Raw genomic sequence first — 12213 nt, 5'->3', positions numbered from 1 at the left:
GAGTTGATCAGTAGGGCTAGGAGACTGGTTGGAGGTGAAGGAAAAGAAGCAGGAGGGAGCAGCATTGATATTTTGAGGCTAAGAGCCTGGACTCTGCTTACTGGATGTCCCCTTCCCATTATTGGGAGAAGTCTTTGAAATGATGCATGTAGAGCTCAAGGTGTGTATATGCCTGGAGCTGGGTAAATTCACCACCATTTTGGCTTAAAGTGTTTTACTCTGTGGAGTCAAGAAATTGAGAGCTGAGAGAAAAATGTGAAGAGCCCAGCCTTACAGAGGCCAGACACAGTTCGGTTCAGTTCATTTCCCCCTCTGTAAGGGAATGCGGGGGTGAGAAAGATTTAGGTCATTCATTCATTCCCCTAATGGAGCACTTATTAGCTGAGTAGTATTTTGTGAGAACAAATAAGCTTCCTTACTTTCCTAACTAGAAAAAAAAGATTAGGCTACTTTGAAAGGAATTTCAACATAGCCAATAGAATTGTTAGTTATTTTCCAGGGAGCTGCTCACATAATCAGTAGATTGGTTCCTTACTTTATATTGTGTGTGTAGCTTTAGAAGCCCCAAAGGGGATTATTTACCAAATAAGCCTTATTTCGAAAATGCATTTGGATTATTGCCAATTAATATGAATAATTGAACCCCAGAATGTGTCACCATTCAGCTTGATGTAATTATACAATCTCTGTAGGAGTGTAGTATGAATTATAACCTCTCTTCATGCTATGTGACTTAAGAAGATACGTGATATGTATTCACTCCCAGATACTAACTGTGGCTCTGAGTCTCATTGTTTACCTGGCTGAATAATCCAAGTTACTTAGTCACAGGGATGAGAGAGGCATCCTGAGGTTCCAAAAGCCATGGTGGCAACTACTTTTCTTGTTTTTCAAGCCAGTATTGTTCTCAGGTTTGCCTTCTCTGTTCATTGGGACAACAGCTTCACAATTCTTCAGACCATGTCAGACTGGCAAGGGGCATGTAATTTTAGAAATGTTATTACATTTTAGATGTTTTTGTATTTAAAAAATTATAATTTGTATCTCACCTTAGAAGAATTTGGGTCCTTATTTAGTTGTTCTTCTCTAAGGGCTAAGAGTGATATATTAAAGTTGGTGACTAAGAGGACAGTAACTTGAAAAGCTGTTTCTTACCATCTCTAAGTATTCTTGCTTTGTATAGTTTAGATCCTTGTCAGTCTCATTGCTGGTTTATTTCACCAAGTATCCCTTTCTGCAGTTAGTAAAAGTTATAAAAATTCAATCCAACAGAACCACAAAATTTTAACTACTACTCAAGTAGCATAGATCCAGTGTATGGGCATAGAAAACATTTTACTCTTTCATCTTAAAGCATTTCTTATCTAAATACTTTTCTTACAGTCTCTCAATGAAATAATACACATAACAATAAGGAGACAATAAAAAAGCTTTTTTCAAGGAAAACTTCTCTTTGTTTCCACAGAACAATACCTTCCCTTGGCTCACAGCTCCTTGCATGTCCTAAAAGTGCACATCACTATTAAAAGTTTGTTGATAAATACTTGAGAGTTAATGCCCTGTTGTTGAGGGTTTGAGTACAAAATATGCCATTTCTCATATTGTTAACTCTAGTTAAAATCTATTGCTATAATGTACTTTGTTAACCTTTACTCATGCACCCTGAAATTGATTTTTGCTAGGTAGATGAAATCAATATAGAACCAGCTATATTCACGTCTAATACTTCTTTGAATTTCTGTTATATGTTTATAGGAAACTTTAGTTCTTTGGTACTTGATGATATGGTTTATTTTATTAAATCACTTTCATATCTGATGTGTATTTATCTTATGTTTAGCTAAATATATTTGAAATATACTTTAACAAAAGAATTGACATACAATTTTTGAGGGTTTACAAGAATGAAGTTTCCCAGTTCCAAATATATAACAACAATTTAGCCATGTTGAAATAAGGTTATTTCTACATCCAAAAGCATGTTTGTGTGGTATGCTAAGTCAATATTAATACTTAACACATTCCAAAGTGAATGACTTTCTCTTCTTTCCCATGAAACGTAAGCCTTAGAATATTTTAACTCATATTATTACCACCCAATTTATATGCAATACTATCCACTGCTTCTGTCCTTTTCCACTATAAAGTAAACATTGTTATTTCATTTTACAACAAATTTTTTTTTATTTTTTTATTTTTTTATTTTTTTTTTTTATAGAGGCATGTTTTCTTTCTTTCTTTCTTTATTTGTTTGTTTATTTTCGTTTATACATGCACTGGGTACAGTCAGAAGCGCGGGAGGGTGAGAGAATTCACCAGAGCCAGAGCAGGGAGCAGAGCAGGCAGAAGGACCGAAGTACACTGCTGAGGGGAGCAGCGGGCGGCAGGAGAGGTCTGCGCGCCATGTGGGACCCTCCTCCGGTGGCCGGGGAGCAGCCGGGGAACGAACCGGCGCCACAGAGGCTGCGGGCAGCTTCGCAAGCCAGCGCTCAACCGCTGCGCCACCGGGGAGGCCCTACAACAAATACTTTTTTATATATACTGGATATTTGCTAATAATATCTTTATTTACCATTCTTTCCTGCATCCCAGATCATCTCCTTGGGATCATATAATTTCTGGATGGATGCATGGATGGAGGGAGGGAGGGAGGGAGGAGAGAGAGAGAGAGAGATCAGACTTCATGGAAGGAAATACATATATTTGAAGTCTGGTAACGGTAAATTGGTAAATTTGAGTTTTGGTAATCTGAAAATGTGTATGATTTGCTCATTTTTGTAAATAGAGAATTCTAGACTGAGAGATTATTTCTCTTGGCACATTGAAGATGCTGGCTTCTTGCATCTATTTTTATGTTAAAGAATCAGTCCTAGGTCAAGCTTGTCTCTTGTAGGTAACTTTGCTCCTAGCTGCTTTAGCAAGCTTTCCCCCTCCCTTTGGTGTTGTCTGTGATATGTCTGTAAATCGGATTTCTTTTTATTCAGCTTGTTTGGGATTTATTGATTTTCCAGAATCTGAGAATGACTAACTTTGAACAACTCTACGAAATTCCAAGCAATATGTCTTCAGTATTGTCTTTTTCTCTTATCTCTTTTTATTTCTATCTAGATTTCTGATATTTCCTCATGTCCTTATTTTTTTTTTTTTATGTTCTCAGTTCCTTTGTGTTTCTAAGCTGCATTTCACTGATTTCTTTGGATCTATCGCTAACATGTCTGATCTATAACTTTAATTTATCCATTGTATTCTTTCATTCAAATTATTCCATTTTATTTTCTAGTTCTGGTTTTCCTTTCAGATTTATGTGGTCATTTCTTAGTCTTTTTCCTTACTCACATTTTCAAACTTCTCATTTATGTTGTTATATTAGGTTCAAGGAAAGCTATTTTCTATTCTCTGATTATTTTAGTATCTTCAGGGGTCTTTGCTATCTATCTGTGGTTCTCCTTCATGCTGCTTTGTTTCCTTGTCTCCTTCATGGTTTTATTGTCTCCTATGAAATGCTTATTTTCTCCTGGTAGTTGAGACCTGGATTGACACAATTCTTCACAAAGAATTTGCATCTGCTTCCACCATTACTTACTAGTATCATTTCCCATTAAACTCTCTGTTTGATGTTTCTCGAACATGTTAATAGTGTATGTGGACCAGAACCTGGGTGAGGGCCCACTGCTACTTATAACACTCAGAAGGGGATTGTTTTCCCCTTCTGCTCAGAACCACAGCAGACTCAGGCATGTTTCCTCGCTCTCCTCTGTACATCAGACTTGCTTTTTCTTCCTTACACTTGAGAGTGGATCCCTTTGAAGTATCCCAACTTTATGTGGGAACCTCCAATAGACTCCCTCATACTGCATAAAACCATAAAAGCAGATGATAAAAGTCTTCCAGGTTTAAGACAGCCCTCAGGGCCAAAGCCTGCTTTGCTATTTCCTTCACTAATGGGGTTCCAGCTTCCACTCTTTAGAAACCTGAACACCTCCTCTTTTCATGCCTGCTCTGCAAATGCATTTCAAAAGGTTTCCTGTATATTTGCTCAATATTTCTTTGCTACTAATTGGAGATGGGAATCTTCATGTAATGAAACTGGGTATCTATGTTATGACTATACAGACATTTATCATTATATGTATTTGTGGCTCTTCATTTATATGTACTTACAATAAATTTATTTCAGCACATCTGGTAACAACAAATAACTATTACACACTTAAATTATTGCATCTGTTCAACAAGACTAACGGACATGCCTTTTGTTACTTTTCAAACATAAAACATTTGTATGCAGTATTATGGAATTAAAGAAATATAGCCAGAGGCTACCTTATTTTATTTTATTTTTTTAAAGATTTATTTATACAAGCACTGAGTACAGTCAGAAGCGTGGGAGGGTGAGAGAATTCACCAGAGCCAGAGCAGGGAGCAGAACAGGCAGACTGACAAAGTACACTGCTGAGGGGACCAGCGGGCGGCAGGAGAGGTCTGCGCGCCATGTGGGACCCTCACTGGTGGCCACAGATGGAACCGGTGCTGCAGAGGCTGCGGGCAGCTTTGCAACCCAGTGCTCAATTGCCGCGCCACTGGGGAGGCCCCGCTACCTTATTTTAAATCCTCTTTAGATTATGTAGAACTGTTGTTTTTTTTAATAACTTCTCAAAATAATAGCATTACAAAACCATTTCTATCTAGGTCCAGTTCATATGAAATGATTACTTACATTGAAATATTTTGGGAACATTTGGACTGTTGCACAGTTTTGTGGGTAAAATATAAACATGATTTCCTTTGAGTTAATGTCTTCTGGGAAACCGTGTGATAACTATGCTGCATTTTATAGTCAGATGATTGTAAAGTGTGTAGTAATTCACAATTTCTAGCAAACCTTTGAAGATGGTGTGTCCTTTTGTCTAGTGAAGTTTCTCTTGGTAAAGCAAATGATTTGTCCTTCTTTAAAAAAAATCTGATTTCACATGAGATGCTTTCTCAAGCAACTACACATATCATTGCAGCCAGTAAAGAGAAGTAGTCATATGCCACCCTGCCCATCTCCCTAATGGATGGTCCTTCTTTTCTAGTACGTGCGAGTGTCTTTTGATACAAAACCCGATCTCCTCTTACATCTGATGACCAAGGAGTGGCAGTTGGAGCTTCCCAAACTTCTCATCTCTGTCCATGGGGGTCTGCAGAACTTTGAGCTCCAGCCAAAGCTCAAGCAAGTCTTTGGAAAAGGTCTCATCAAGGCAGCCATGACCACAGGAGCATGGATATTCACTGGAGGTGTGAACACAGGTAACTCAAGTGGGACACATGTGGCCCCGAGGATGTTGTGACCATCATTTTCCCCTAGGTTAGATGTACTTACAGTCCCCCACCTCACCTCCTGCCATGTGTCCAACTCGCTGGCTATGTCTTCTCTCCGATTCTCTCTTCCTCCCTTATCTAAATGATAACTCTAGTCCCTTCAACAGCTCAGCTGACAGCAGAGGACTGTAGTTATTTCCATAATGCTAAATAACTACACTGTTATTTATTGACCAAAAATTACTTACACATAAGAAACAAGGTAGGATATTTAATACTTAGCCATTCAGAATTTTTTTAAGCTTATTAGACTAAGGGAAACCACTGAATATTTTCAATACCTCAAATTGCTTGCCAAATTAGTGTCTAGTAATTCTTTAAGGAATGACTTTTGCTCTGAATTGGAAGCTCTGCCTCTGATGCAAATAGCTTTAATTTTGCTAAACGCGCTTTCCATCTGGGATATAAATTGTGACAGTAAAATCTAGACTACTATTGTTTATTAGAGGAAAATATTTCATTAAGTCACCTCTGTGCCAATAGAAGACACACTCCATGTTGAATTCCAAACAGTTTTTTCTACCTGCCAAATGAGTTTCTACACTATGATACAGGCAGGCTGTCAAATCAATTCTTACAATCCCACTTACAGTTAAGTGCTTATCTGCAGAACATTATTAATGGGCAACAGATAATGGAATGGATGCCTATAAATTGCTTTGACATATTTTCCCAGCCTGAGTCTGAAGTGCCAGTTGCAGGAACACAAGTCACACTGCAGTGAGCTCATTCAAACTTGATACAAGACTCAGAGTCTGTACCGATGAACACATTGTAATTAGTGCTGCAGGGCCTGGGGCCAACTAGTTGTTTTTTGTTTTGTTTTGTTTTGTTTTGTTTAATGTTATTGAATGTTTGTGGTTTGGATGATGATTGAGCTAGACCAGTTCTCAGAATTCTCAGCACCTAGAATTTGTGAACATTCAGCATCTAACTCCACAGATACATGGAGATGCTGACCCATGTTCACAGTTTTATGTGAAATCCTGACTCAGTCTGTAAACCAACACGAGTTTAGACTGACCTGCTTGTTCAGCTTGTTATTGTTTATTCTGTAGTAATCAAATATCCACAGAGCCATTTTCTTTCAATGACTGTTCAGGCATTAGGCACCAACCTTCTCTCATAGCTCAGCCAGCATCATTTGCCTGAGTTTTTAGTCTTTGGCTATCCAAGCATAACCTTCACTTCATGTACAAATCCAACTCATTTTCCAAAGGTTCAAGAGAAATTCTCTCCAACCTTCTGTTCCTGGGAACTTGGAACAGTATTGTTTTTCTTCTTTTATGAAATACATACAATGTCAAAGAAATATTTACAACACAAATACTGTAAAAAAGTATCATCTCTAACTCACTCTAGCTTGATGTTGATTGCCATTCAAAAATGAGGTTGTGCAGGCAGCACACTCAAGTTAGGTTGGAGGTGATGGGAGAACTGGTGGGGGGGGAGGGACAGGGGGAGCATACCACAAAGTTAAACTGCCCAGGACTAGCCCCAAAAGGAGTTTTGCACTCAACAGATAAATATCAATAGTGTTATTCACTGCTTTACTCTTATATTTGCATTTGTTTACTAGTACTCTCAGGTAAAAAAAAATCCACAGATGAGCTAGTAAATGAAATTGATATTCTTCTCACTACATCCAGCAGAGTTCAACATAGATTTGTGGCTATTTACACTCTTGTTGATTTTTCTTAAAGGAGGCTCTTTCTGTTTGATCTTATTAGTATTTCAGAATTGAGTTTACACATGTGCATCCTCTCCATGATTAAATTGTTTGTGTTTTGTGTCACACATCAGAACATGCTGAAATTAGTGTTGCATCACCCCGGATGAGCCAGTTTTCTTTAACATAATGTTATCTGAATGTCTGTGGTTTGGATAATGCTTGGATCAGTGCTCCATCCCTGAGCCTTCCCCTGTGCTAGCCCTCAAGACATGAGAGTAAGACCCCAACCCTCCTACCCGCCCATCGGGGAGTTTTATGATGAGGGAAACACCCTCCTCGTGTGTGATTGATTCATGGCAAAATATATTAGGTGACATCTGAGCTATTCAAGATATGCAAACCAAAATATTGAAATGAAGAAATCAAATCTAGTCACTTTCACATAGATGATATCGTTGCCTTTTCTGTAGGGGAATGGGTAGAGCTTTCTAAGTGGAATGTATTTTCTATCTTCTATGAAAATGATTATTGAGAGGTGGGTTTCCAATAATTTATAAACTGAATTTTCTCATTTTTAACTATGGTGAGAAAGACTGAGTGATTGGGGAAGGACATTATGACAGAAGAGGCAAACAACTAAAATGGTGATTAAAAAAAAGATTTATATATCAAAAAAAGGTTTCTATATCTTTGACAGACATTTTCAGCAGAATATGCCAGCATTTTCTTTACAAGGGGTCTTTCCATATTGAAATCAATTAACAAAATCTGAGTCATGTAAGTACACTGAGTGATCCTAACTCACCACTCACAGAGTGCTATAGGTTGACTATAATATTACACATGCTGCTTACAGGATGAAGTTTTGGTGTTGGTTCTTAGTCATACTAACACATTATGCTTCTAAAACAAGAAAAAGATTGTCTAAATTTAAAGATGTGTATTCTTTTTATAGGCATTGGATACTTTTCCTTTTTTCATTAAAGTAGAATTTAAAAAAAAGCATTGCTAGAGTTCATGTCCACATTCAGCCAGTGTAGCTGGCATTAGAGATACAAGTTTACATTCTCTCCTGAGTCATGTAGTTTATTTAGAAATATCTTAGAACTTTACATCCAGCACATTTCAAAGAAATTATGCTGTTTGTCCCAAGTTTAGAGCGATGGAAAGTATTGCTTTCAAAGACACATCTTTTTCTTCTTAGGTGTTATTCGTCACGTTGGAGATGCCTTGAAGGACCACGCGTCCAAGTCTCGGGGGAAGATGTGCACCATCGGTATCGCGCCCTGGGGCGTCGTGGAAAACCAAGAGGACCTCATTGGAAGAGATGTAAGTCCTGGGCGTTGCTGCGCCTATGATTCTCAAAGAGGAAAATGGGTTAGAATTCAACATGTACATATTTTAGTACCCTAGCTACCGCCGCCCAGAAGGAAACTCACATAGAAAAAAATTATGGCAACTCCCATCTCAATTCTTATCAGCAAGAAAGGTCCATAGCTCATCAGCTGCACTTGGGTTGACGAGAACAGTGGTCTGTCTTCACCCATCAAATCTGGCACATTTATTAAGGATTATGAAGAACATAAACTCAGTGGCTGATGCATACATAATATGGGGACTCTCTTATCCCCCGGGTTCTCCCCTTCTTGATTATTTGAGGACCCTCAGGAAAGCTGCAGAGAGACATTCTTTCCATTCCTGTGGCTTCCCTGCTCAGGTTTTGCTCAATGCAAGCAGGGGAGGAGCGGGCACACGGGAGGCAGTTGCTACTCTTTCCTGCACTGACATGCCCAGAAGCCCCTAACCAAACTGCAGGGTAATAGCCTCTTTCTATCCTAACCACAGTCCTGTGCTGAACAATCAAACAATTTTCTCAGCAGCTTCCTCTTATTTTGGATGAGTCATCAATGTCATCCTGTTCCTTCCAGGTAACTCAGGCCTCTCTCTCCACTTCACTAGCTCCCATGTCTGTCTTCTCTCCCTGGCCTGTCTCCACTCGCTGCCGCCGCTGTCCCCTCCCATCATCTGGTCTCAGCTCCATCTGCTCCCCGCTTTCTCCTCTGGGTCTCCCTCCCTTCCATCTCTCCTTTTCCTCCGATATCCACTTCTCTCCACTCCCCTCCTGTGTGTGTCCACTCTACCTCCTTTTTCTCTCAGCTCCTCGCCTTTCTTTACTTTCTTTCCACTATGCCTTTTCCCATGGTCCGCCTCTCCCGTGTCCCACTTCTCACCTTGGTCTCTTTTCCTGTATTCTGTCTTCTGTCTCTTGACACTGTCTCCTCCCGTTTCTCTGCTCACATCACTCTCCTCTCACTTTGCTTCCTCTACACTCTCCCCATCTCTTCCCTATTCCACTTCCTCCGTCCATGCTCCTCCTGCTCTGTCCTCCCACTCTTTTCCATCTCTCTGCCCCTCACTCCCTCTCTTCTCCTGCTGGCTCCCTTTTTCCCTATTCCCTCTTTTTGTTTTTTTAAATGGGACCCTTGCTGGCGGCCAGGAATCAAACCAGCGAGGCAGCCTCGCAACCCAGCACTCAACCGCTGCGCCACCAGGGGAGGCCCTATTCTGTCTCCTCTCTTCTCTCAACTTCTCCCCTCTCTTTCCCTTCTCTGTCCTCTCTGCGCTTCCCTTTCCCAGCTCCTCTGTTCTCCATTTTCTCTTTTTCTAATTCTGTCTCCTCTTTCCCCACTTCTACCTCTTTGTTCTTGCCCTCCCTTCTCTTTCCTCTCAACTCTCTCTCCCTGCTTCTCTCTCTCCCCATCTCTTCTCCCTGCCCTATCTTCTTCCTCTCCATTGCACCCTCCACCTCTAGAGCCTCTTTTCTCTCCCCTTTCTCTCTTTCTCCACATCAGCCTCTCCTTCCCCTTTCTCTCCTCATTTCCTGTCTCTCTCTCACCTCTGCCCTCTGTCTCTAGCTCTCCACCTTCTCTCTCCTCTTCCCTGTCCTCACTACTCTCTTCTCTCACAAGTTGTCTCCTCTGGTCACTTTCTCCTGCCTCTCCTCTCCCCTGTCACTTTCCTCCACACCCCCCAGGCCACTTTCTCTCCACTTCACTTTCTTCTCCCTCTTTCCTCCTCCCCTTTTACTCTCTCAGCATTTCTCTTGCCCTAGTCTATTTGCTCTCTCTCCCCACTCGTGTGGCTCTCCCATCTTCTCCTACCCCTTTCCTTCTCTCTCCCTCCCTCTCCTGTTTCCTCCCTCCCCCCTGGGTCCTCCCTCTCTCTCCACTTCAGTGTCTTCTCCGTGTTCTCTCTCCTCTCCCTTTTCTTTCACCTTCTCTCCTGTCTCTCTTTGCACTTCTATCTCCACTTTCTTTCCCTCCTCTTCCCCCCTGAGCCACAGCTCTCCTTCTCTCTCCACTCCAGCCCCTCCCTGTCCCTCCCCCTGCACTCACCTCTCTCTCTCAACTTCTCCCCATCCTTTTCCTATTTCCCCTGATTTTCTTTCTCTTCCCTCTCTCACCTCTTTTCTCTCCTTTTCTATTTTTCCCTATTCTTTCTCCACACCCTGTCTTCCTCCTCTCAGAGGGGACACAATGGCCACTTGTGTCCTCTCTATCTTCTCTCCCTTGTGCCTCTTCCCACCTCACTTTCCTCTTTCCTGTCTCTCTCTCCCCGGCTAGCTCATTTCTTCTATTTTGTCTCATTCTTCTCCTCCACCCCCTCAGTCCTCTCATCCTTCTCCCCCCGCCCCTTTCCTCGGTCTCTTCCTTGTCTCCCCCACTCTTTTCTCTCACAAGTTGTCTCCTCTGTCCACTTTCTCCCCCCCTACTACCCCCCACCCTCTATCTCCTGCTTTTCCCTATTCTCTCTCTCTTCCCTCCCTTGCTGCCACTGTCTCAGCTCCTCTCTCTCTACTTCTCTCCCCGCTTGCCTGTTTCTTCTAGTTCCACACTCTCCACTTGTTTCTCCCTCTTTCCTCCTCCCCTTTTATTGTCTATCTGAACTTCTCTCTCGCCCTTTTCAGTCTCCTGTCCCCTGCCTCTTTCTTTTCCCTGCTCACTTTACTCTTTTTTCTGCCTGGCCCTAGTCTAGCTCATTTCTATTTTGCTCACCTCTCCTTTTTTCCTCTCCCCACTTCATGCTCTATTTCTTCCCTCTGTCATCTAGGTCTCCCCCCCCCTTTCCCTGCTCCTAGCTCTCACCCCCTCACCCCGCTTTCCTTTGTCTCCCTCCATCTCCCCTCCTTTCTCCACCGCGGTCTGTGGTCTGTCTCCCATGCCTGCTCTGCCTCTGCATCTCCTTCCTCGCTGCTCCCCTTCCCCTCAGTGCATCCGCTCTCTCCCCCCGCTGGCTCCCTGGTATCTCCCCCCCTTTCCTCTGTCTCTTCTCTTTCCACGTCATGCCCCTCTCTCCCTCGTGTCCACTCCATTTTCTACCCCTGCCTTTTGTCTCTCATCTTTTCCCTCTCCCATCTCTGCCCACTTCCTCTGTCTTTTCCCTCTTCTCTCTCCCCCCTCTGCCCCTCTTTCTCCTCCGCTTGCTTTCTCTTTTTCTCACCTTCCATCTTCCCCCACCCCGCTTTCTCCTCTGGGTCTCCCTTTCCTTCTGCCCCCCCCCTCACTTCCTCTCCTTTGTCTGTCTTCCCCTAGTCTGCTTCCTCTCTGTTCCTTGCTCCTCTCCTTTCCTCTTGGCTCTTTCCCCGCCCCGCTTATGTTTCCTGTCTCTCGCTCATTGTCCCCCTTCTGTCCACACTCTCCCTCTTTTCTGGGTCCACTTCTGTCCTCTCTGCTTCTCTCTCCCCGCTCTGTGTGTCCACTCCACCCCCTTCACTCGCTCCCCCACATCTCTCCCCGCTCCCCCAGCCCTTGCCTCTCACTCCTCTTCTCTTTCAACTGCTCTCTCCTCCCCCTCTCTTCCCAGTCTTTAGTCCTTTTGGCCACCTCTCTCTCTCTCCCCATGGCCTCCTGTCCCCTCTAGCTCCCTGCTCCCTCTCTGTCCACTTCTGTCCCCCCAACGTCTCTAATCCCAGCTCCTCGCTTTCCCACTTCTCTCTCCACTTTCTCCTCTTTCCCTACTCTAGCGCTCTCTTCCGCTTCATTGCTTCTCTCCTGTCTCCCTCTCATCCCTTTCTCTTCCCGCCTTCCTCTAGGCTCTTCTCCCTGCCCCTCCCTCTCCCGTCTCCCCCTCTGTTCTGTTTCTCTTTCCTGTGCCTCTTCCTTGTCTCTGACTTCTCTCTC

The 12213-nt window shown here is 42.7% G+C and overlaps 1 protein-coding gene across 12 annotated transcripts in view; it reads left to right on the top strand.

Moving 5' to 3' along the window:
- TRPM3 (transient receptor potential cation channel subfamily M member 3) overlaps positions 1 to 12213 on the top strand; it is a 512968-nt gene that overhangs the window by 272952 nt on the left and 227803 nt on the right. For all 12 annotated transcript variants that reach the window (XM_054689399.1, XM_054689395.1, XM_054689398.1 and 9 more), the window contains exons 4-5: positions 5076 to 5289; positions 8238 to 8362. In XM_054689399.1, coding sequence (XP_054545374.1) covers positions 5076 to 5289; positions 8238 to 8362 — 339 coding nt within the window. The remainder of the gene's footprint in view (positions 1 to 5075; positions 5290 to 8237; positions 8363 to 12213) is intronic.

The sequence above is a fragment of the Talpa occidentalis genome, unplaced genomic scaffold (assembly GCF_014898055.3).
Source record: "Talpa occidentalis isolate TD23 unplaced genomic scaffold, MPIMG_talOcc4v2.1 talOcc4.7, whole genome shotgun sequence".
Taxonomy (NCBI): Eukaryota; Metazoa; Chordata; class Mammalia; order Eulipotyphla; family Talpidae; genus Talpa; species Talpa occidentalis.
This window is presented reverse-complemented; position numbering and strand designations above follow the sequence as displayed.